General features: G+C 35.3%; 1 protein-coding gene across 16 annotated transcripts in view; it reads right to left on the reverse strand.

Moving 5' to 3' along the window:
• Window positions 1-24,142, reverse strand: part of TTLL7 (tubulin tyrosine ligase like 7) — a 71,878-nt gene that overhangs the window by 12,963 nt on the left and 34,773 nt on the right. For 14 of the 16 annotated variants that reach the window (XR_011099000.1, XM_068690920.1, XM_068690917.1 and 11 more), the window contains 9 exons: window positions 18,056-18,150; window positions 17,013-17,160; window positions 16,861-16,934; window positions 13,417-13,552; window positions 12,530-12,616; window positions 8,197-8,392; window positions 6,951-7,219; window positions 3,367-3,501; window positions 1,535-1,615 (listed from right to left, as the gene is read on the reverse strand). Coding sequence is in view for 15 of the 16 variants with exons in the window: in XM_068690920.1 (XP_068547021.1) it covers window positions 1,535-1,615; window positions 3,367-3,501; window positions 6,951-7,219; window positions 8,197-8,392; window positions 12,530-12,616; window positions 13,417-13,552; window positions 16,861-16,934; window positions 17,013-17,160; window positions 18,056-18,150 (1,221 nt within the window). In the remaining variant the exon portion in view is untranslated. Of the gene's footprint in view, window positions 1-1,534; window positions 1,616-2,377; window positions 2,985-3,366; window positions 3,502-6,950; window positions 7,220-8,196; window positions 8,393-12,529; window positions 12,617-13,416; window positions 13,553-16,860; window positions 16,935-17,012; window positions 17,161-18,055; window positions 18,151-24,142 lie in introns of those variants that run through there. The other 2 variants (XM_068690922.1, XM_068690926.1) reach the window with 2 other exon arrangements.

A 24,142-nucleotide genomic window follows, 5' to 3' on the forward strand; every position in this document is an offset into this window, starting at 1 on the left:
GGCCCTCCCTCCAATGTCTCCTCCCTCCCTCTTCCCAGCAGTTCTTCCTCCACATGACCGTTTTCTAAAAGCCCTCACTAAGCCTCTCTCCAGATTTGGACTAAAGGCTACATACAGCTGCCCCATGCAGACAGTAATAAAGACCTATGTGCATGTATATTGGGATTGCAACACTCTTTCCTGTAATTAAAATTAGATCATTTTAAGCAAAGGACTATTAGCCAGAAAATTTCTAGGTATGAATCAAAAAATTACACAATTTCAGCCAATGAAGATGGTTGCTCTACTGATTCCAGTCAATGGCACAAGAAAGAATTCTGCTGTTATATTGTTACCACTTGACACAGTTAAAGAATAATTTTGGTTAAGTTATAGCCTCCTACATGGTCAAGTTTATCATGTCTAATTTAGTTTTAAAAGACCGTGAAGATACATATTCCCTTTAATATCTGAACTTGATAATTTAACTGAAATAGTCAAATATTTTTCTATCATATGACATCAAATTTAATTAACGTTTTCTCTGTCCAGTATGGAAATAAAAGCATTTAATGCTATGTTGAATAAGATACAATTCGAAAGACTGAGGATCATAATGCTGATTTTATAACAGTTGAGATGAGGACCCAAAATTTTTCTTCTCTTCTTCTATAATAATCAACCAACCTTTTCCAACGATAATATTTATCGTGTGTGCAGCATTTTTATTAAGTTGCTTTCTTTTATGGTCTATAAAAATAGATTGTGAAACTGAGAAATACAGAGATTAAATGCCTGGAACAGATATGCTAATCCACATAATGTGGCAGTGACTGAGACAAAAACCCAAATATTGCTTTAGGGTCACCAAAGTATTAACAGTACTCTCAAATAAATTTTCTTCTACATTAAGGAAAATGACTGTTACGCTGGGAAGATGATTTTGACTGATGTATGTTATGACATATAGATATGAATGACATACTACAGCATGTCAATTTTTAAACAGATTAAAAATTGTTTAGGTACTATGCACAATGCCAACTACTAGATAGCAGAAATGCAAAGACAGAATGGTAAACAAATCTACTTAGCTTTTGAAAGACTAAACCAGGTAGTTGAACACTAACAATGATGATAATCTTTGCTTGGCAAGTACATTTTTTTTTAACGTGACCTGTTCTAATACTGTGGGTCAAAGATCCAAATAATCAAGTTCAATAGTACTAACTCTAAGGGAGTGTTAATAAACCAGTCCATAATTTCAGACCAGAAATATTTGTATCAGCAGTAATTGTTCATTGTTTGCTCTTCTTTCACCAGCCTTATTTTTAAAGATTTTTATTTGCAATTACATTTCAGGACAATTATGCATGTCTAAACATGGAGCATCATCTTTTCCTGCAATGGGCTTAATTCATACATAGATGTATGTTAGTGATACTAGCCAATATTGTAATGTCAAATCACTCCCAGCTACTGCTAAACACCAGTAGACACACAGCCATTTGTCTATATCAGATAATCTTGAGAAAATGAAATCTGTATCACTTACTTTTCGTTGCTTTACAGAATCCAGTTTTACCAACCAATACGATGCCACTTTTGTTTTATGATGCTTCCAATTATCCATTATCTGTAGTCATTTCAAAACACAAGATAAAAAAAATACGCACAGAAACAATCAAAATCTGGCATTTCATTCACAGACATTCCAAATACTCACTAAAAAGTGTGAGTATTTAAAAGATGCCTGGGAAAAGAAGTTTTCTCTAAGAGAAAAAGAAAAGATTTGCAAATTTATATAGGGGACCATTTGTAATTAATCCTACCATCTTTTCTACCTGATTTTGAAAGTCCTACACTACAAAGCAGAAAGCTCATCTTGACTGACACAGTTGTGATTCCTTCAGTACAGCAACAGAAGTTTAATAACGCATAACCATTTATCTAATCAAATAATAATTTTTTTGCTTCATAAAGAACATTAGACATATCTTGAAAACAATTCATTCAACATTTCTATAAATAATCATGTGAACTCCAATATTGTGATTGAGAAATACTCTTCTTTTATGATGTCTAATAACAAAACAGGTTGAGCTGTTAACATAAATTTTAAATTTCATTTTTTCTTTCTATTGTATTCTAGACCTATGACAAGTACTGCCTGACAACTAATATACGATTGTTTCCTTCCATGATGGAACATTATTTACCAACAAAAATTGGTTAAAGCCATAAGAGAATTCTGCAATAAGAAAGTGCATTTATAATCATGCTACTGTTGTGTTAAAAAGCACCACTAGATGGAGTGCATATACAAACGCACATGCTCCCATATATAAATAAACACACACACACGCTCCCCATTTCAAGAGAGAGAAAATTTAATGAAGGATTTTATTTCTACTTCTAGGAAGAAGAAACTAAACATGCTACTTATGAATGCTGTCTCCTAGAGTCACGTAAATCAACCATTAACACAGGACAATACAATTCCTTTCCACTGTGATGTAATCACACAGATTACTGGAGACAATCAACACATTTCTAAGATTTTGCAAGCTTGCAGAACAAAGGGCATTTCCAACTGGATAATGAATTAGTTTGATGAATTCTAACACAATGGACTGTGCTTACTACATCAGAATACAGGTGTTAATTTAAATGACTAGATCCCTCTATATTTCTACTAGATTGAGAAAAGAACTTCTCTATTTTCTTCTTTCACAAGCTGATGTTAGTTTCTTTGCACTAGATATTTATAAGATACTTAAATGCCATATATTTTTTGCTTATGTATCTTATCTATATATTAGGCATCACTTATTAATTCCACTTTAGATCAGGGATTGTTTCACATTTCTTTGACGTGATGAGGCTCAGAACAATGTTGGATATGAGAAAACACAAGTTGGAAGACTAGAAGAGCCAAAAAGTATGAATGGTGTTCCTTATGACCAGCAAGCTTCCAGCATACTGTTTTGAGTTCTCCAGTATGCCTATTCAAAAGCAAATTAAACACATCAGGATCTGCACTAACAGTATCAGATGAAATATAAACTGTTAATGAATTGTAACATTATTCTTAGCTTACTTAAAAGTTTGAACTTTCCGTACAATGATAAACTGTATTTTCCTAACCTTTCTGATTGTTTCTCATATATGTTATAGAGACATAAGAATGTTTTCAGTGCTGCTCTTTAAAGCTCAAAAGCATGCAAAGCTCCAAGCTTTTGAAATCTTTTCAATTATCCTGAGTTATGGACATTTTAAGGCCACAGGAGCTCATGTATCATAAATTGAACTTTCTGCTTTCCTTCGTTTTAGTGGCTTAAGCACTATCTAGCTTGTAATTCTTCTTTCTTATTTATAGATACTTACATCTTCTATAATTAATTCTGATTCTTCATCCGTTTTGCCTGGGAACTTCATTCTCATGTCATTGAAAATGAGTAGAGTCTCTTTTGTCAGAGCAACTTCTTGCTCTTTCGTTTTCTGTTGCAGCAAAGACTCATTCTAAAGATATGAAATAGATGAAAAAATCCAGGTGTGCTATTAGATCACATAATAGGAACAAAGATATTTCCTTGATAAATAAAAAAAACAAACACCTCTAAACAGGGTAGTATAAAATGCATTTATAAAGTGTATAAATGTAGTATCTAATACATACCTAATATACACAAGTATGCTTTGCACATTAATCCACCAGGGTTACTCTTAGTTCTCAATAAATGCAAGAAAATCAGAGTTTGAATGCATGTTTGTTTGAAAAAAGATAAGCAAATATATATTAGATATTCATGATGCCACCATTTAAAATATACACTTGGAATGTAGACAACAAATTTGGAAATTAAATTCAATATAATGAACAGAAATTATTAATAATAATAAACTTCATTTCAGTTCTGCACTGTGACAAATTTAATTTATGGTTTAACAGAAAATGCCAGTTATATTAGAAGTAGGGACATTTTGCTCCAATTCTGCTAAGTGGGGTTCACACATTGCTTTCAATTTTTCAGGGTACTGTTTAAAATATCAGTGTTTTTCATGCCAACAGCAACTTGAAACCATAAAGTATTGAGATTAGACCATGTCTGAAGGATTTGGGGTTTGCTTTTTAAAATCTAGAACATAGTTAGAAGTATTTCTGATCCTTTTTCTTTACTTTTGCATATTTTTGTCCGTGCAAAATTACGTGGGCTTAATTTTAAGTGTTGATTGTTTTTTTTTCCAAGAATGAAATTCAGAATTGTTAGGCATTTCTAAATCTTTGTATATTGTAAGAACTTCATTACTTAAGGATACTTTTGCTTAAGTAGGTGAAGAATATTTTTAAACATAAGAAAATATTTTAATAGAATAATGCAGCTGAAATGATAAGGTAGCAAATATTTACAAATCCATTTTTGATTATAACTGCTATAAAATGTGCCTGTAATTCCCAAATGTAAATCATAGAATCACATGGGTTGGAAGGGACCTTAAAGATCATCTGGTTCCAACCCCCTGCCCTGGGCAGAGACACCTCACACCAGACAAGGTTGACAAACCTCATCCAGCCTGGCCACTTCCAGGGATGAGGCATTCACTGCGTCTCTGGGCAACCTGTTCCAGTCTCTCTCCACCTTTATAGTGAAGAATTTATTTCAAATGTCTAATATAAATCCTTTCAGTTAAAAATTATTACCTCTTGTCCTATCACTACACTCCCAGGTAAGAGTCCCTCACAAGCTTTCCTGTAGGCCCCCTTTAGGTACTGCCAGGGTGCTACAAGGTCTCCCCAGAGCCTTCTCTTCTCCAGGATGAAGAACCCCAACTCCCTCAGCCTGTCTTCATAGGAGAGGTGCTCCAGCCTCTGATAATCTGTGTCCCCTCTGTGTCCCACTTCTGGACCTCCTCCAAGACGTCTATGTCCTTACGCTGGGGGCCCCAGAGCTCAATGCGTTACTCCAGGTTGGGTCTCATGAGATGGCTTATTCTAAACTTAGTTTCCATGCCTTTAGTATATTTGGATCTTACCAGCCTCCAAAAGTGGCAATACACTCCCTTTTTGCTTGCCCAAAGGATTGAAAAACTAACACTTTAGCATGTACAAATTATTTCTTCTTAGTAAGTTATAGTTTATCAATTTCAATTTTATTCTAGCAGTAATATATAGTATATTATTCTTAGTTGCAAAAATAATTATGAACAGAGTTCCATTCACAATACAGTGCTAAATTATGAGTAGTTCTTATCAATTTTGTAAGTAATTTTATTCACATTATTTTAAGAAACATGACCCAAGCTCTATCACCCAACATAATAGATCTGCATATCAAGATCACTTCTGTAGTACAGCTTTCTCAATGAAAAAGTAAGTACAGTTTCTTACTAATGTTAATTTAAGTGAGCAGCCCATTTTTAATGTCATACGGTAAGAGACTGGTTTTAATCTTTCAGTAATTTGTATTTGATATAGAGTTAATGTGAGTAGAAAAATCTATATTAAGTCTGTCTCATTAAACTCTCAGAATACATCTTGATGATGAAAGGGTACTTTTTAAACTTGAGAAAGCTAGTGTGATAAAAAATACCTTTAACTTGTTGTGGTGAAGACAAAATCTTAATGTCTTCCCAATTCTATTAGCTGACTTTAAAGATGGAAAACCATGTTAAGAAGTATTTTGCAAGATGTCAGCACGCAATTTTAAAAGGGTTCTTTTTCATCATTTAGACAAAGCCTCACAGGCAAAACAGACAATGTGTGTTCTACCGGATAAAAATGATGATTAGAGATAGTAAATACTATGAAGCACGTTAATTAGCATTACAAAAGGATTTCTCAAAATCAAAACTCAACACAATGGAGAAAGGCTGCAAGTGTGGGTTAGAAGTGCCAATTTGTTTTGCCCTCTCTCCAGATGAATTATTTGGGTGATGAAATATACGGGTCAGCCACCAAAGGACGAATTGAAACACACTGGCACAAACACTCAATACTATACTGAATTAGGCTGGATACAGATCCAGCAAACACTGCCTGGGGGCAAGTGGTCCACCATGCAAGCAATGAAAAAAAAAAAAAAAGGTATATTCCAGAAGTACACCTGTAAAATATTAGCACACAGATTCTAAACAGCTAAAAATCTTTATTTAATAAGATCTGCTTTTTCTATTAATTACTTAGTTGGACCATGCAAATCTAAATGTTTGCCTTCCTCAGGGACAGGCTTCAAAATGAAAGTAGTTTTACCTTCACTTAAAAAAATAAAAATAGGCTTCTGACACTGTTATTCCAACAGCAAATTAGTAAATCCTAAGGAAGACATGGAACTGCCTATAAATTTTAAATTGTTAACTCTGGAAGTAGAGCAGTGGTACAGTTGATTTGAATTAGGTACAGTAGGCTGCAAAGTAATTACATCTTCAATGAAGAGCCATACAAAACCTTACTAATGTTTTGATCTGATACTATGCATTTATCCTAGGATTATACACTGTTTTTCAAGCACTGATGTGTTTTTGTCACTGTAAAAATTTTGAAGGTAGGCAGATCCTTATTTCAGAAACCATCAGTCCCCAAACAAACCACAGAAACTTTTTAAAGAGTTTCATGCTAAAGTAATAACTTTCTACCATTAAAGCAGAAAACAAAAACAAACAAACAAAAAAAAAAAAAACTGCCTATGAGAGAGGGTTTCTAAGCCACAAAGGCCCTAGCTAAGATTTCCATTTTCATAAAATGTGGTATCTGTATAGCTGCACCAGAAACACTGAAACATCACAGCTAGCACTCACTGTAAGACATGTAGAGATGTGGAGATCTTACATTCCTGAGTTTCTGTTAAAATAGAATTGACTATACATCAAAATCCTGTACATCAGGATTTTTGACATTGTAAAAATTATTAAGGCATTTATAAAGCTTTAGAGAAATGAAACATTTTTTGAATGTAACTGCTCTGCTAACTCACCCCCGAAGAATTCATAGTGCCCAGGCTGGATGTCTGAGAGACTCTGGATGAAGATGGGCTGCAATTTAAAGAACGGGCCCTATTCACTGAGGATGCACGTTGGACTTGCAGAGATGCTTTGGCTGAGAAGGGACGCTGTTCATGTGACTGCATAGTCGATATAGAACGAGGGCAGCTTACAGAACGCCTTATTGGACCTGCAGATGATGTGGAGGGTGAATATGATGGAGATTTTATATTTTTAATTGAAGGTTTCCAGTTCATTCTACCTGCAGACAAATTAAAGAAATGATGCAATTACTTATTAGTCTTTTTACACCCATTTTTCAGTCTTTGTAACTAACAACACACATGACTATCACATTTACATCCATTGTACAATAACTTACATTGACTAACAATTTTATATGTCGTAGTCATTCATGTCAGATCCTCTAATAACACACGTTATATATATTCTATAAGAACATTTATTTCTCCCTCATAGTCAGCTTTAATCAGGTGGACTCCGATCCATGCATCAGATTTGAGACAGAGTACATATTCCCTATGGGTCAAAAAGCATGTGGCTACTATGTTAGTCTTCTTGACTAGAAGAATATGGAAGAAAGAGAAAATGTAGTTGAAGGAACACGTATCTGTAGACATGGTCTAACTCATCTGCTCCTGTCCAGCTGTAAAGTTTTTCAATTCAGCCTCCTGCTAAATAAAGGACGTTCCTATGAAAAATAAAACTTTAGAAGTATTTGTGTAATTAAATGACGAAATTCTTTGACACAATACACCTCTAAAAAAAATAAAAATAAAAAAGCATATCTACCATGTTCAACAGAACACAGTCACACTAGCACTCTACAGTAAGCAAGAAAATATCTCATCAGAAACATATATATACAGATATATTTCTGTATCCGTTCTATATTCCAGCAAATTCAAGCTTAATGAAACTTTATTTTACAAGGAAAAAATAACAATCTTATAAAAAAAAAAAAAAAATAAGAGTAAATTCACACCATTTTCAATTGTCATCCAAATGTGTTTTTTCCCTTTGGCATTCTTGTCAAAAATATTCATATTTTTTTCCTTTTTTTTTTTTAATTATTTTAGAAAAGATTTTAAAGAAGATTAAATGAACAAACCACTGTTTAACTCTGAGCTATGACTGTTGATATATTCTGAAATACTCAAGCATTCTATGTAATTCACCATGTAAGACCAGACTTTAAAAGGTGGTAACTTAACTTACCTGATCGTTCCAAGGACTTATATTTATTTTCTTCAAGATCATATGATACTTTTTTCTCTTTTTTTTCATTATGATCTTCCTTTTCAGTTTCTTCTCCCGACTCTGACATACTGCTACCACTATCACAGCTGCTATCACTATTGTAGTTCTTAAGTTTTCTTAAGGGTTGTGCACTTTCTGGCATAGAATACAAGGGCTAAAGCAAAATAAATAAATGAAAAAAAAATAAATTCCTTTATAATCCCAAAAGAACACTTTACTATCACATTATGTCTCTGATTCAGGGAGGTTCATTTGTAAATATTAAGGCTATCTCAAATTTTTTAGTACCTTATTAAACTAATGACACAATAATATCAGCATAATATAGTAAGGCGAAAATGTTAGTTTATTTCAAGTAGGATTTACCCTACCTGATATATATTATAGTTTAAAACAGTGAATCAAATTATACAGAACACCATTTGCAATCAGTTGCAATCCCTAAGTGATATTTGCAATAACTGAAGGTGTTCTGTAACAGTGATTGCTGTGAAGTAATCATCAGGGAACTTTGTCTGGTACACTTCTGAAAGAGAAAGTGATTAATCCACATCCTGTAGAAGGCAGAATCTGGAGGGATATAGAAAGCTATGCTAGGTACCTTTGGCATCCCATATGTACATGGGATTCAGTCTCATCAGGTAATTAATCTCATGCTCTTACCAAGAGTAATGTAAGATAAAAAGCAAAAAGTAGGAGACAGAGAAACTGATGCAAGAACAGAAATGACGTGGGGTTTTTTTTCTTACATCAACGAGACAGACAAGTAAAATGCAGTGTCCACCATTATATCTATCAACCTAAGAGGTCTCATATGGTAATTATTTTTCCTAAGTTTTCATTCCAGTAATGGTCAGCTGTAAGAAGCTATGACAATGGCTTCATCTTCCTAGTTGCCTAATTAAATTAAGTCTCACATTAAAAAAATACTGTAATTTCTGAACATCTTTTGGATCAGTCTGAAATAGAAGAAACTCTGAGGATGAATTTAAATTGCCTCATTATTTTAATATAACGCACAAAGATTTACTGCGAAGGGTGATATTTTACAAATAAACATATCCTACAAAAACTTCTACTCCAGGCAAGGAAGGAAAGAGATTTCTCCCACTGACTTAACAGTGATAGTATGGTTATGCAAGCACAAGCTCTCAAACTGGATAAGGACGAGTTAAAGAAGTATATTCCACTGTGGCAATTGTTTTTGTTTGTTTGTTTGTTTCCCTGGCAATTCCCTGGCAATGTTCAAATTACAAAAATAGTATTTTGATGTCTATCTACCTGCCAAAAGGATAAATTAAGGTGCCTCAACACCTACTGCTTTCTCAAAATTAGGTATCCCAATCCCGAAATGGTACATATCATGGAGAAATAATATATTGATTAGACATTCTGGATGAGTTATACATGAAATAATGAATAATTTCAATTAAAAATCACAGGGATTTTAAAGTAGATCTTATTTCCTCTTATCATATGCATGTTTCTAACACTTTTTGCAATGAACAATAAGAACAGACTAAGACTTTGCATCAATCAACCTAGAAGAATAAAAAGAAAAGTCAAAGAAATTACAGAAAGCAATGATGACAAATAATAGCCAGATCTGGGTTTAAACTGACCACTTAAAAGTTTAATATTCACATCCATAGCAATTCTAATCACCTTGATTTTCCCCTTATGCTAACCTCGTTTTTGTTTGATTAGACTCATCTGATTTTATATAAGAAGAATAAAATAAAAGTAATTACTTGTTTCCTCTAAAATACCTATATTATTTTGTTTCCTTACTTCTTTTTCCTACACAAAGAACCGGTGCAATTTAATAAACATGGCAGAGTAAACCTTACAGTGTGCGAGTATAAGGTGCCCTCTAGAGGCTACAAATAAACCAGACATTTCCAGAAATAATTTCTCAGTTTAGGTAGAATTCAGTAATATTTTACTTGCAGACAAAAATTGCCTCCAAGCAAATATGGAATTGTTTTTACATGCAAAATTTATTTACACAAACACACACCCTCTACCCTTCAAATACATGTATGTGTATGGAGGAAGATCAAGAGGAAAACGTTCTTCTCTCTTCATATTTTTCCAACTATGCTGCACAGAGTCCTAACTGTTCATTTTTCCAAGGAAGAGAGTGTGCCCAAGGCAAAGCATCTGACTTCCTAAACAGTAGCCTCTGTCAGCAGGCCAGCCACTAAAGGTTAAATGAGGGCAGCATGTTATGACCTTCCCAAAGAACCTTTCATTTAACAGGACTTGAGGTGAGATGTACTGGTTTGTTTTGACTATCAGATCTTGCTTGTGTTACTTTTTGGATACCCAAATGGATCTTTATTTGTAGTATTTCATGCTTACAAAAGATTAGTTTTACTACTAGATTACTCTTTTACCTGATAGATTGACAGGCAATAGTAAATTATACTGCCTACCTCACCAGATTTATATAGAGACAGATATTAGACACCATGTATATCATAGAGGTATGATATACAAAGAGGTAGCCAATCAAATGCACATTATTACCTATATTCACCTTACTCCTTAAAGGAAAGGGGTGATACTCTTTTGGTGCAAGATACAAGGACCATCCGAAACAGACATCCATATTTCAAAGGGACTGCATAGGATATTACACAACTAGAGAAGTCCCCAGTCACATGCCTTCACTGTGTGTATGGCTTAAAGGATTGAGAAGTATACCAGGACCCTAAGAAAAAGATGCAGGAATGCATATCCTGTACAGCATGGAGTCTGTACACTGCAAAGAAAAGAAACAACCTCCTTCGATAAGCTAGTTTCATTTCCCTTTCATTTGATCTCATAAATTTTAAGGCAACAAGTGGGAATTCTGCAATATGCAGAATTTTTTCTCTGTCCTATTAATGCAATGTTGATCTGATGTAACAGCTTCTAAGCTACGGAATTAATTTGTCTACTATAAAAGAAGACCACATCATATAATCTCACTCAGAAATTGAGAATTCACCTTAAAACTACTTAAAAGAAGTTTTTCAGTTTGAGTTCAGTACTCTATTAATGTTTATGGCCTCCAGCTTGGAAATGGTTTCTGTGCAACCAGTGTAGAGCTTATCATCTGTGTGTGCATACAGTCAACCAGATAGATGCTCTTTGAGGGCTGCTGGGAAAAGACAGGCTTCTGGAAACAGGCATGTGATTGGGATGTTAAGCTTGAATTAAGTGACACTATTTTAAAGAACTGAAAACCAAGCCCTGAAGAATGTGGGTTGAGTGTGTTGCCAGGGTGGACCGGATGTGTTTTTTTGTTTGTTTGTTTTGGTTTGTTTGTTTGTTTGTTTTGGTTTTGTCTTATTTAAATGAGTTGGCAACTGTTAGAGCACTGGCTCACAAAACTCTAGAATGGATATACCAATTATCTTTCCAGTATGCACACCTGTATAAAAATGTAGATTCTTGCACACATGTTTAGTAGCCCTGCAAGCCCGGGACAATCGTCAGTATTCATTTTGTAAGGAAATTCACCTGTACCAAGACTTGTATACCATGTTCTCAGAAACATAAAATGCTGTAAAAAAAATTTACATGCATACTTAAATCTATTAAAGGTCAGGAACTTAAAAGCAGGCTCCTCTAAGCAGACTTGACATAAAATGTTTGCAGGATATAGTAAACACACCTCTTTAAGCTAAGCCCAAACTATTCATCTTTACTGGCTTGCAGAGGGACACAGTGTATTTAAGGCAAAAACTCACATGAACTATGTGCACAAGCAGAAAGTATTAAGCTAAAAATAAAGTATATTCACTTTAAAATCAGATTTTGGATATGAAACTGGCTTCAAGATATATCGTATGACCCTTTTAGCTAGTAAGCAAGCTGCAGATACATCATAATCATAATTAATCCTTTGAGCTTCCATAGTGCCTTTTATCCCATGATCTCAAAATTCCTCAGTAGCACTAATCGATTAAAGATCAAAGCATTCTTCTGAGATAATCTATGGATATAAAAGATCATTTCACACACTGAAATGAAGCAGTCTCTTGTAGAACAGTTGTTGCCATGCACACCGATTCCTCAAAACAGCTTAGAGAGGAAAAGAATCCCACATCCAGTTAAAATTTTAATGGGATTTGGCTGGACAAAAGGTAATTATGCTTCTCTTCTTATTTAAAAAACAAAAAACAAGCTAATGGCAATATGAGGAACAAAGCTTCCACCAGAATCAGCTAACTAATTTGCTCACTTAAAATTCTCAGACTGGAATAGAATTTAAAAAATATGGCATCTAAAAGTAAAATACCTTAGGCCCTCGCTGCCTGGTACATTTTCCCATTAGTTTTTCATCATCTATTTCACATTGCTCCAGAAGATCCAAAATGTCCTCCTCCTAGAAACAGGAATTTCAATATGATTAATTCAAAGCAAGGCATTATCCTATTCTTCCGAACTTCAAGAGCCAACTGGTAGGAATTTGAAATTACTTTGATTATTGATTCCTAAAATAAGACTATGAATGCCTCCAAAGGAGGATATAACAGTATTTCTTCTGACGCATGCATCTCTCTTTACAATCATCACAAAATCAAAAGTTAAAATCAAGTCTTAACATTTATTAAAGTCTGAAGAAAGGGCTGAACAAGATTCCTGCAAAACTGCTGAATGATGCCAATTACAGACGGGAAATTCTTTCTTAGATTTCAAATTAAATCACATTATTGGGTTATTTTAAATATAGCCACTCTCCTGCTTTCTATCGTTGCCTGCGTAAATAGGCAATCAGGCAGAATTTTTGGATTCCTTAAACTAGCAGAGCTGGTTTTAAGATATCGCTCATTCCAGTCTGTACAAGTGGATGAGTAGGCTGGGGACATTACTGGAGGAAGAAGGAGGCAATTACCAGCTCATAAGCAGTTTCTGCCAACCTCTGGTTTGGCCAGGGGTAAGGCTGAGGATCAGGGAAATTGAAAAGTAGCTTAAAGCCAGCTAGCCTGTCTCCACCCTGGGTCCACTGCAGGTCATCCAGATTCAAGGATCTGGCCCACAAGCTGCACAAAGAATAATAATAAAATGATGGAAACATTATCAAATGCTATTTATTAGCCATCACGCATGATTATTGTGAAACTAATATGCAAGGTCATAAATTCCAAGATAAATAACTTAAAGCCAATTTTTGTGCTTCAGTACCTTCATTCTTGTTAAAGGGTTATTCATTTCCCGCTGAAGTGAAGCTGCTCTCCCAGCAAGAAATGTCTGGAAAGCAGTGGCTAACAAACTCTCATACTTTTCAAGTAATGTTTTATCATCAGGAGGGTAAATTCGCCTGTTGGGAAAAAAAATGAAACTGAGTTTAAGTGGAAGATAGAAGATGAGTTCCTTATCAAATAGGAACAAAATGCAGCTAATTTAGAGTCTTCTGTAATGCATATTACATTATAACTATAGATGGAATACATATCATATCATGAAACATACACTCTGAATGATGCTCTCTAAATCTAGATTTAACTCAGTGAACACATACGTGGTTTAAGCCAACAATTAGCCAAAAAGTAATGCAATCAGGTCATTCCTGAGAGGTAAGCAAACACGGCTTTGCAATCATAGAATCATAGAATATCCTGAGTTGGAAGGGACCCGTAAGGATCATCAAGTCCAACTCTTGACACCACACAGGTCTACCCAAAAGTTCAGACCATGTGACTAAGTGCACAGTCCAATCTCTTCTTAAATTCAGACAGGCTCGGTGCAGTGACCACTTCCCTGGGGAGCCTGTTCCAGTGTGCAACCACCCTCTCTGTGAAGAACCCCCTCCTGATGTCAAGCCTAAATTTCCCCTGCCTCAGCTTAACCCCGTTCCCGCGGGTCCTGTCACTGGTGTTAATGGAGAAAAGGTCTCCTGCCTCTCGACACCCCCTTACGAGGAAGTTGTAGACTGCGATGAGGTCTCCCCTCAGCCTCCTCTTCTCCAGGCTGAACAGGCCCAGTGCCCTCAGAAATTTCAGGGTGGGTCTGAACAGTACACCCAAGTGTAAAAGATTCATGAACTATTGCAAAATATTGCTTGTAAAATTCAGTGTCACAGAATAATTTTTATTAGCAGTGAAAGGACACAAAACAATGAAAATCTGAACAATTGCTTTGAGTTAATGGACATGAAATACATTAAAGATTCAATATGTAATGCACTTGAATGTTAAATCTTCAAAAACAAAAAAAAAAAGAGGAAATACATGTTGTAAGAATTTATTTTTTCCTAGTACATGCACATACAGGGTGACTCTGGTTTTCCATTACAGCAGCTATGCTATTTTTCTCTAAAATCACAGGGAAGATTATGAGCATCTAAGAAACAGGACTCAGTGGTTTATTCATGCTCATCAAGTAACAACGGGCTTTGAAGAAACCCGCTCCAATCCATACAATGAATGCCTGAAACAGTCAGAAATGGTGGAGATGGGAGACTGATTTCTAACTTACTGTAATGAGTATAAGATAATTCTGCCTTCACTGTGTAAAACATAGGTACCATTTATATATCAACTGGCATTATGTGACTTGTATGTTTGGTTTGTTGTGGTTGGTGTTGTGTTTGTTTTTGTTTTTTTTTTTGTATGTGTGAACTTTTTACAAGGCTCTCCTTTTCATTTTCAGTCTTTTCTTTCTTGAAAAGGTATCTTTCATTATGATTTTGTCACAATGGAAAAAGGTTGAACATGATCCTATTTAACTCACATTGGTTCTACAACCTGAAGGTGGCTCCAGTTCGCATACATACACAAACTCTAATCTAGTAGCAGTCAACACTATTTAATGGTGTTGATTCTACTGCTAAAAAAGTACTGTAGAACAATTACTTTAAAGAAAGCACATTCAAATATATGTAGAAATAGACTACAGTTAAAGGCTATTTCAAAGACATATACATACTTTTCAGTTCCTCATAAATTTACAAGTGCTTGGAGGCATTTGAAAGCATCCTATTCTGAACACCACAGGATCCTAATGAAATCAATGGGCTAGCTGCACTTGCAGACAGACACTTGACTAAGCTACTTGTAGGCATAGTGCCTACATCAAAACCTACTGAGGTTGATGGAAAAAAAACTGTTCATAGGATTAGGATTCAAAAGTTGTGTAGGCATAAAGGTTTCTTTGGAAGTGCTTCACAGGAAGCACTAATCCATACAGCGATACTAGGACCCAAAATTTCCATGATCTATGGCAATAGATTGGCAATACCTGAGACAAGCTAGTCCTGCTCTGCAGAAGGACATCACAAGGAGAAAAGCCTGAAGAATGCTTAGATAAAATCTGTATCTCTAGCCAAAATTCCTTTACTTCTCAGGCTCTGCTGATTCTTCAGCCTTTTTGCAAACATGTGGTATTAAGAAAACACACAGCTGTTCTGCCTATTTACATCTGCACATTTCTCATTAAATGACATTTTTTTACAGAGAAAAAAAAAACAAAATGTTTGCATTTTATTGATTTAGAGCAACCAAAAGACTAAATAAAGAGAACATTTGGCTCACTTTCATTCCGCAACTGAATTAGCAACCTCAAACAGGATCAGTTAAAAAGTTAGACTTTAAAGTTAAAGAAAAACCAAGACATTTTTAAGCATCGTGTTTCTCTTTCTTCTAGTCCAACTAATATGAAAATAACTGCTTCATTGTGTTGTTTTTTGATATACTAGTTCAGCTCTATATATGTCAAGAAAGAATGTAATTAAAACTGGGAATGTTACAAACAGTCTCTGTTAGCAAGATGTTAATTCATCAAAAAAAGGAAAAAACAAAAACAAATCTGTGTGTTTAAATAAGGAGTTTACTGGGAAATATAGAACATCTGCTCAAAAAGCAGAAGAACAGCAGTAAAGGCATTCTGACTAATTCAAAATGAAAGATAGAAGCCTAGACCTCCTACATCCTGTATGAATGTTGTAAAGATTGGGTGAATGTTCCCAACATCTCTTCTCAGCAGTACCCTGCACCCTTTCACCAAATATCCATTGGCCTTGCTTTCACTTCTCATTGAAGCTAATGTCAATAAATAAAGTAAAAACATCAAAAAAATACTGTTTTCTGGCCAATGCCAATTATAACCAACAAGTTAAAACAGGCTTTTGAACATATTTTACCACAAAAACTGAAGATATATAATTTTAAGTCTACTGAGATCCAAAATCAAAGTGTAGAAATATGAATATGGTATCTGAAATGCCATTACCAAATGTAAGGTTTCTGAAGCTTCACAGAGAACATTCAGATTTGATTTTTCATTCTCTGTACAATAATGCAGGAATATTAACACCACAATATTGTCCTCCACCCCAGACAAAAGAATTGTCATACGTGATTATAGAACTGAACAATCACATCTTTCAAGCAAATCTCTTGCACAAACACTAGAGTGATTGATATCATTTAAATTCTTAAGTGCATACAAAAATTTGGAATCAAAGAAAGTGCTATCCGAAAGAAATCATACTGCCTGGTTTACATTTTATATTTTCTATAAATGCCTACTTATTTTTGTCATACATGTATCATATACCACAAATACTTGTTTCCAATATTCCTAATCAATGAACTGAATTCTTCCCACCAATACAATCAATACAGTTACCTGTAGTTCCCCATGTGCCTATTTTCATGCTCTTCTTTGGAAATCTGTTTACGGACTTGTGCAAGTCTTTCCTTCTATAAATCAAGAAAGTAAGGCAATTAACACAAAGAGAACATAAGCCATGGGCAAGAAATAGCGCTTTTTCATCATACCAGTTCTTCTTTTCTCCTTTCCAGTGTGTGGCGCTGCTTTTCCCAATCTGAGGAACCTGGCAACAGTTTTTTCATTGAGCCTTGACCATACAGTCTTTTTTGAGCTTCAGCCTTCTGCTGGGCTAAGTTTCTTCTTTTATCACTTGTCCTGAAACACAAATATATTATATGGCATGTCAGTCCAAAGAGAAGTATTCCTCAGTAAAAATTAGGAAAGGTTTCTTTATGCTACTGGATATGTTAAAGACCTTTTATAATGAAATATATTGCAAAATATATCTAGCACATTCATTCCCACAGGCCCTCACATAATGCAGGTTTTGATAGCTACATAACAGGAAGAGGAATTCAGACATCAGTTTTCAGAACTCAAATTGGTGTATCAAGATCTACTGAATTAAGCATCTTAAACTGACCCAATGCAACTGAGATGCACTTTCATCTGAAGTAAATCATCTGTAATTTTCAGTCAGTCATGTGGTTTACAACATACAAATTAGTAGTCAAATGCTCATTAAGATTTTTTATTTTTTTTTAGTATTAACTTTTATGGCTACAATATCTTCACACCTTAAATTGTACTATAATAATTCTGTACTATAATATAATGTACAAATATGGTTGCAGCTATGTTCCTGAAGTTCAGATTTTCTTCAGCATATCCCAACTACCAGGCTTTCTTATAGAGCAGTATAGCTTTTGATTGTGTATTAAACTATTGCCAAAGCAAATTTCCTACAACTGCACTCACATTCTCACTTAGAGACCTGTTTGAGAAACCATTTAAAAGGTATTAAAATGAACATTATCACTTCGTTTTTGGGAAGCACAAACAAGAATAAAAGTTAAATTTGGATTAATTTCAATAGCAAAACTGACAGCAATGGAAGCATTTACTTTTTCTAAATATGAAGGTGGAAAAAAATGTTTTCGTGTTCCATTAGTCCAATGCAAAGAATAAATAAATAAGTTCACATACAAAACGAAACAATACATTTAAAGCCAGAAGGACAGCCAGACTGAAAAAAAGAGGACAAGTTTACCGTATGTTGAGAAGCTTTAATGCATTTAGAAGAACACCCTTTTTTACATCGTAGTCTATTTTTTGATCAGTTCCAAAGCTTGGAGCACGATTAATCTGAAAAAAAAAAAAAAAAAAAAAGAGATGCATAATACTCAGGAATGTTCAGCTTCAATGGACATGCATCTATTGTAACAGGCTTTGGAGAAGCCATTCTTTCACACATAGCAAAGAGTAAGATGATACATGTTGATAAGCTCATTTTGGTTTGTATTTTTTAAATAATTAGAGCATTAAACATCACAGATACTAAGGAGTGAGATGTATCTTTCAGCCACCAATTCATCCAGTCACAATGAACATGATTCAAGTATTGGCACTGTAAATTCAGCCTAATGTATTCTTGGTGGCTGAGACAAGAAATTTACCAGGAAGAATGCTGCTAAATACATTATAACCATTTATTTACAATACTGTAGGAGTCCAGTACAGGAAGAATCACAGAATCATCTAGGTTGGAAGAGACCTCCAAGATCACCGAGTCCAACCTCTGACCTAACACTAACCAGTCCTCCACTAAACCATATCCCTAAGCTCTACATCTAAACATCTTTTAAAGACCTCCAGGGATGGTGACTCCACCACTTCCCTGGGCAGCCCATCCCAATGCCTAACAACCCTCTCAGTAAAGAAGTTCTTCTTAATATCCAACCTAAACCTCCCCTGGCGCAACTTAAGCCCATTCTCCCTCGTCCTGTCACCAGGCACGTGGGAGAACAGACCAACCCCCACCTCTCTACAGCCTCCTTTAAGGTATCTGTAAAGAGCGATAAGGTAGAGTTAAACTCTTTCTTAGTTCCCAGTCTGACATCAGTTTTGAATACAGTTCTTCTCTGAAAAGTAGCTTGTAAGAACAGAAAGTTCTAATTCAAGGTCTTCTCAAGTACATTTAAATAACTATTCTGATACGCCTTAAAGCAAAACCTTGAGGTCTAACTTATTAAATCAGTACATAGTAAGAAAACATAAAACATAACTGTATCAATGACAAAAACTTATAACCTAAGTATAGGACAAGATTATGTTACTATAAACACAGAGGAACAAGGGAAATTAATCTGGAAATCAATGAGACCAAATCACACACTTAACAGCCTCCACCAACTATCATATAACCACAGCCAAGCTTTGCAGCACCTGCAGGAGAACAGCTTACAGAAAAGCTTTGATAGAGGATGAAGTAAATGCATCAACATCTCCAGGAATGCCCTCCAGCCCTGTGTAAAAATTTATACACGAGCAACAAGTGCTAATAAGAGGCAGAAATCATGCCAACTGTGAATGAGCAGTGCTGGCTAGGAAGGGACAGACATTAAAGAGTTTCAGAAGTGAAAACTAATACTTCGTACCCTCTGCACGTAAAAAGTGAGATCCAATGTAGAGCTTTATGTTTCAGTCCAACCAATACTTGAATACATAAAAAGCTCACTGAACTGAAAACAGAGATGTAAAATCAAGCCCCAGCTCCTTATTTAGGAGAAATTTAGGAGATATTGAACAATATGATATTCTGTATTGAATTTTTGACTCCATAGTAACATACAGCAAATGATAAAATTGTACTTTGAAATACCAGTTTTGCATACATTAAAAACAGCTGAGCAGACAGAAATTTATAGTTAATATAGTTTAACATAGTTATTAAAATTTCCAAAAATTTGGTAAATTAATTTCCAATCTTTTATTAGAGACAATGTACTGAATCCTTAAATCTGGTGAGAATACAGTTAGATATGAGGACTTGTTTGAAACATGTAAATGTTATGTTATTTCAATACTGAATGCACAGAATTCCCAGCTACACACACATCCTTACACAACCCTGAAGTTTCCAATTTAGAAGCATGCGTAAGTGCACTGTTGTATTTCAATTTATTTTATTTATTCCTAGGCTGACAACAATTTAAGTACAATATTGGGCATAAAGTCTGCATTAGTAAAGATGTTATAAATATATATTACTTATGTGAGTACCAGTGGAAATTAGCACTCTGAATAGCATAAAATTATTTACATTTTCTCTCCTACAGGGTGAATTTTCCCAAAAATCTACTTCTGGCACTTATGAACAAACAAAACCATATTGACTATGTATATTAAGCAGCAAAATAAGGTAGGGATAGAAAAGATGTAAGAAGAATTTGAAATGCTGTTATTTCGGTAGGTATAGAACTAAATTATCAACATGTTTTTAATTCTTCCAATTGAAATCTTCAACTTTTGCTTCATAATTAGAATTTCAATGAATACAGCATGTACAATTAATCAAACTACTTGTGAGCATGGCAGTTGTAGAGCTCACTGTGTTTCATAATTACACACTTGTCAGTAAAGGACTTCATACCTGTAATACTTAAATTAAGCAGTGTAAGTTGAACCATGTAAGGCTCCCATCCCCATCTACATTTGCAAAAGATTCTGATTTTACAGAACTGAAACTCTGTAAATGCTTAAGATACTACTTCACCATATTCTTTCACCAATATGTTGAGAAAATCTCAGCCTGGAATTTTACCCCTTTATGGAAACAGCCAAAGAGAGCATTCTCACCTCTCACTGCTGCAGCTTATTAGTATAAATTTGAAATATTCAGCTATTGAGAAGACCATTCAAATATAAAGACATGACATAACAAAAACGACTTCATAAATCTAAAATCAATTGAATAAAATATTACATCCTTTAAATAACAGGGATTTAGTCTTCATTCAACCTGTAAAACAACATGAGTGTTTTGGAAAAGATCCCATTCTTTACTAAAGTGACTCTAACAATAGAATTTAAAAAGAAACAAGAAACCTGTAAGCCATAAAGATCCTATTACACAGAACGCTGCTAAAGGCCATCATTGAGCAGATCCTTGATTAGAGATGATTATGAAGTTCATTCTAATCTCTTGTTTATAAGCCTCACAAGTTGTGGGAGTGCTTGTCACCTTTTTTTTAGCTTAAGCAGAAGACTGTTTTTCCACGGCAGCTTAATACAAATTTAACCTACCCTACCCACTTCATTGTCTTGACAGTAGCACCTAGGTCCACAGTGAGTGAAGAAGCTGATCCCAATGATCCATATGTAGATTACCCTCTCCACAAATTATTTTGCGTTGGTCCTCAATCATATAAGTACCACTGCCATCACAAGGAAGGGGGCAGGGAACATACATTCAACAAAGGAGAGGAGGAGAGCAGAGATCTTGCAGCTAGCACATCCATCAGTTTAAGCACCACAGAACTACCCTCTACAGGTGCATTTTACCTAATGTGGTGTGACTGCAGGCTGCCACAAAGGACTGCTGCTGCCCCCCTCTTCATCCTTCCTTCACATTGCATTCCCATTCCTTGCATCAAACTAAGTGTTGTGAAGCCCCTGGGTAAGGAAATTCTGCAGGCTGATTTAGTGTAAAAATATGGTTTCTTTGGATGGTGAATTAAGTTTTCATCCAAACAATTTTAAAAGTTCATCCAATAGCCACGACTACCACATAGATGCAGGTTGTCAGACAAGAGCTTTGGACAACTGCCCACTGTAATGCCATATTGATAAATCTTTTTCATTCTTCATTCACTTGAAAGGTAGAAAAATTAGGAGTTATCACTGAAGGCAAATCTTGAGACAGCTAAAGTCATGTACACTTCGTAGATTCCATGTCAATGCCTGAGAGTAAAGAAAGCTCATGTACACGTGCAAGAGAGGAAAAGCCAGCAGACAGCAAGAGAAAGAAACACAAGACTGGCTCTCCAAGGCAAAAGAGGGAAAGAATGCTTGGCACAAGTCACTGAAAGTTAATCTTTTTTTGTTTGTTATAAAAAGAAAATTAGAAAGAAGGAAAGAATTGAAGGAAAGAGCTAGATGAATAGTCTCATCAATTGTTCTTTGCAATGGTAACCAGATAGATTCTAAATACTTCTAGGTTCTTGGGCCAAGGGACAACTGAGCTTTTACAACTTTTTTATATACTCATTCATCTCTCAATTGAAATGCTGACCTTGCTGAAGGCCACAGGGGGACCGCATTAATGGCACTCTGTGCTCACCTAAATGATGGTTAATGCCCACGCACCACTGCTTTATTAACACAGCCTCATTGACTGCTATGGATGTGCTTTGTTATGCATCTTAGATACAGGTTTTACTGAAGAATACAAGCAAAATCACACACATTTGTGTATCACTTGTAAAGTGTAGCACAGTCATTCTGACAGCTGAGTCTGATTGCTTTCAGCCAAATCCAAAAAGAAATTTGAAGCGGTATTGTGTATATTTTTATGGACATAAATAAGTAGATAACTAGAAAATATCTGTCAGATACTTTGTCCACTGGAAAACGTAATTGACATACTTGGTAATCCTGGGTTCCGCACCAAGTTCCATCACTGACCATGCAGCCCTGTTTCCCTTTCTTTGTGTCCTCTACTTAAACTAATATTTACCAGCAATATTTATGAGCAATATCTGATACAATAAGGTTTTCCATGCTACGTATAATTTAATAATTTCCATTTTTCTTAAACTGTTTTTTACTTGTTGTGTTCCCAAAATTCTACTCTGGGTCTCCTGTTGCTATTTTTATCCTATGATTCATTCTTCTTCTCAATTTTGAAAATATCTTATCACTTTGAAGCATCAAGTTAAACAAAGTTTAAAGCTACAGCTTAATCTATTTTTAGTATTTACAGTACTTGTCTATTTCTTCGCAGATTGAGATTTCTCCTTTAAAATGACTAAATTGAAAAAAAAAATGCATCTTTTTCTCAGTAAATAGCTCACTGACTTCATTTTAGCAAGGCACTTGAGCACAAGGTCACCTAGGAGCTCTATGTTCCTCCTAATCTGCTGCCTTCTTTTAGTCAAAATTATTGCAGTTTTCCAATCCTGTGAAGCCAGCATAGCAAAGAACTTATTTCTGCTTTCTCTACCATACCTTCCAAACAACTGCTGCCCAAGTTCTGGCTCAGCAGTATCTTTCTGAACCCACTGAATTCACGAGAGAACATCACCTGACTCCAGAGTTCATGCTGTGCAAGTACAGAGAGGACACAAACTGTGAGGCCCAGGCTTCCCCAAGGGCAGGGGTATGTCAGAGAGATGTCAGAGAGCCTCAACAGCCCTTGCTGCTACAGCAGTTCAAAATCACTCCAATGCACTCATTTGCGCCTCTCACAGCACACTCAGAGAAAAATGGGATCCCTTTGGGTGGCTGTTCTGCAGAGATGTATCACAAAGAACTAGTTTCAGGGCAACCAGATATTAAACTGGTAAGATAATAACAGACTCACTGAACTAAAAAAGTAGAAATTCCGCTTGATGTTACAAGCTTAAAGAACAGTGAATAACTTCACAGTAAAACTCAAGTTCATTTTCCATGTAAATACCTGCAAGGAAATCACAGACGCATTCCATATTTGGGTGCCCACAATGCCAGTTCCGTTACTTTATGGAGGAGAATCTTAAGTTCTCTGTACGAAGAAAAGTTTGAGCTTTTTCCCCTTCATAAGTACCCTGCAGCACATTTACTTTGCACGGTCATCTACATGCATTTATCAGAGCATCCACAAGGAATGTATTCCCTATTTCAAGATAGTAACAGAAATCCCAAAAGATCATGCACAAAGCATCTACACCAGTGCACTAGTCCTCTAAGCACCTTAGCAGCTTTCTGCTGAACTCATTCCAGTTTATCAGTGTTTCTCTGTTACTGTGGGGCATAAAGCTGGACAGAGTATTCTGGATGGGGCCTCACAGGTGCCAGATGGATCAGTCTACATCACTTAGTACACATTGCTGGCCCACGTTCAACTCTGAATATCACTCACACTTTCAGAGATATGGTATGACCAAATCTGGTTTTTTATTTTGCTGGAAGTTGGTCATTTTCCACAAACTTTGTGCTGATTGACATGCAGAACTTGATCTCAAACAAAAAGATTAGATTTATGCAGGAAGTTTATGAACTATGGTAGCCCAGAAACAATTCAAGTGCCAATGAAATGCAACGAGACATATTTCCACATGACTCTACTCATGGCTCAGTACAAGCAACGCAAATACCA

This window comes from Anas acuta, chromosome 8 (assembly GCF_963932015.1).
Source record: "Anas acuta chromosome 8, bAnaAcu1.1, whole genome shotgun sequence".
Classification (NCBI taxonomy): Eukaryota; Metazoa; Chordata; class Aves; order Anseriformes; family Anatidae; genus Anas; species Anas acuta.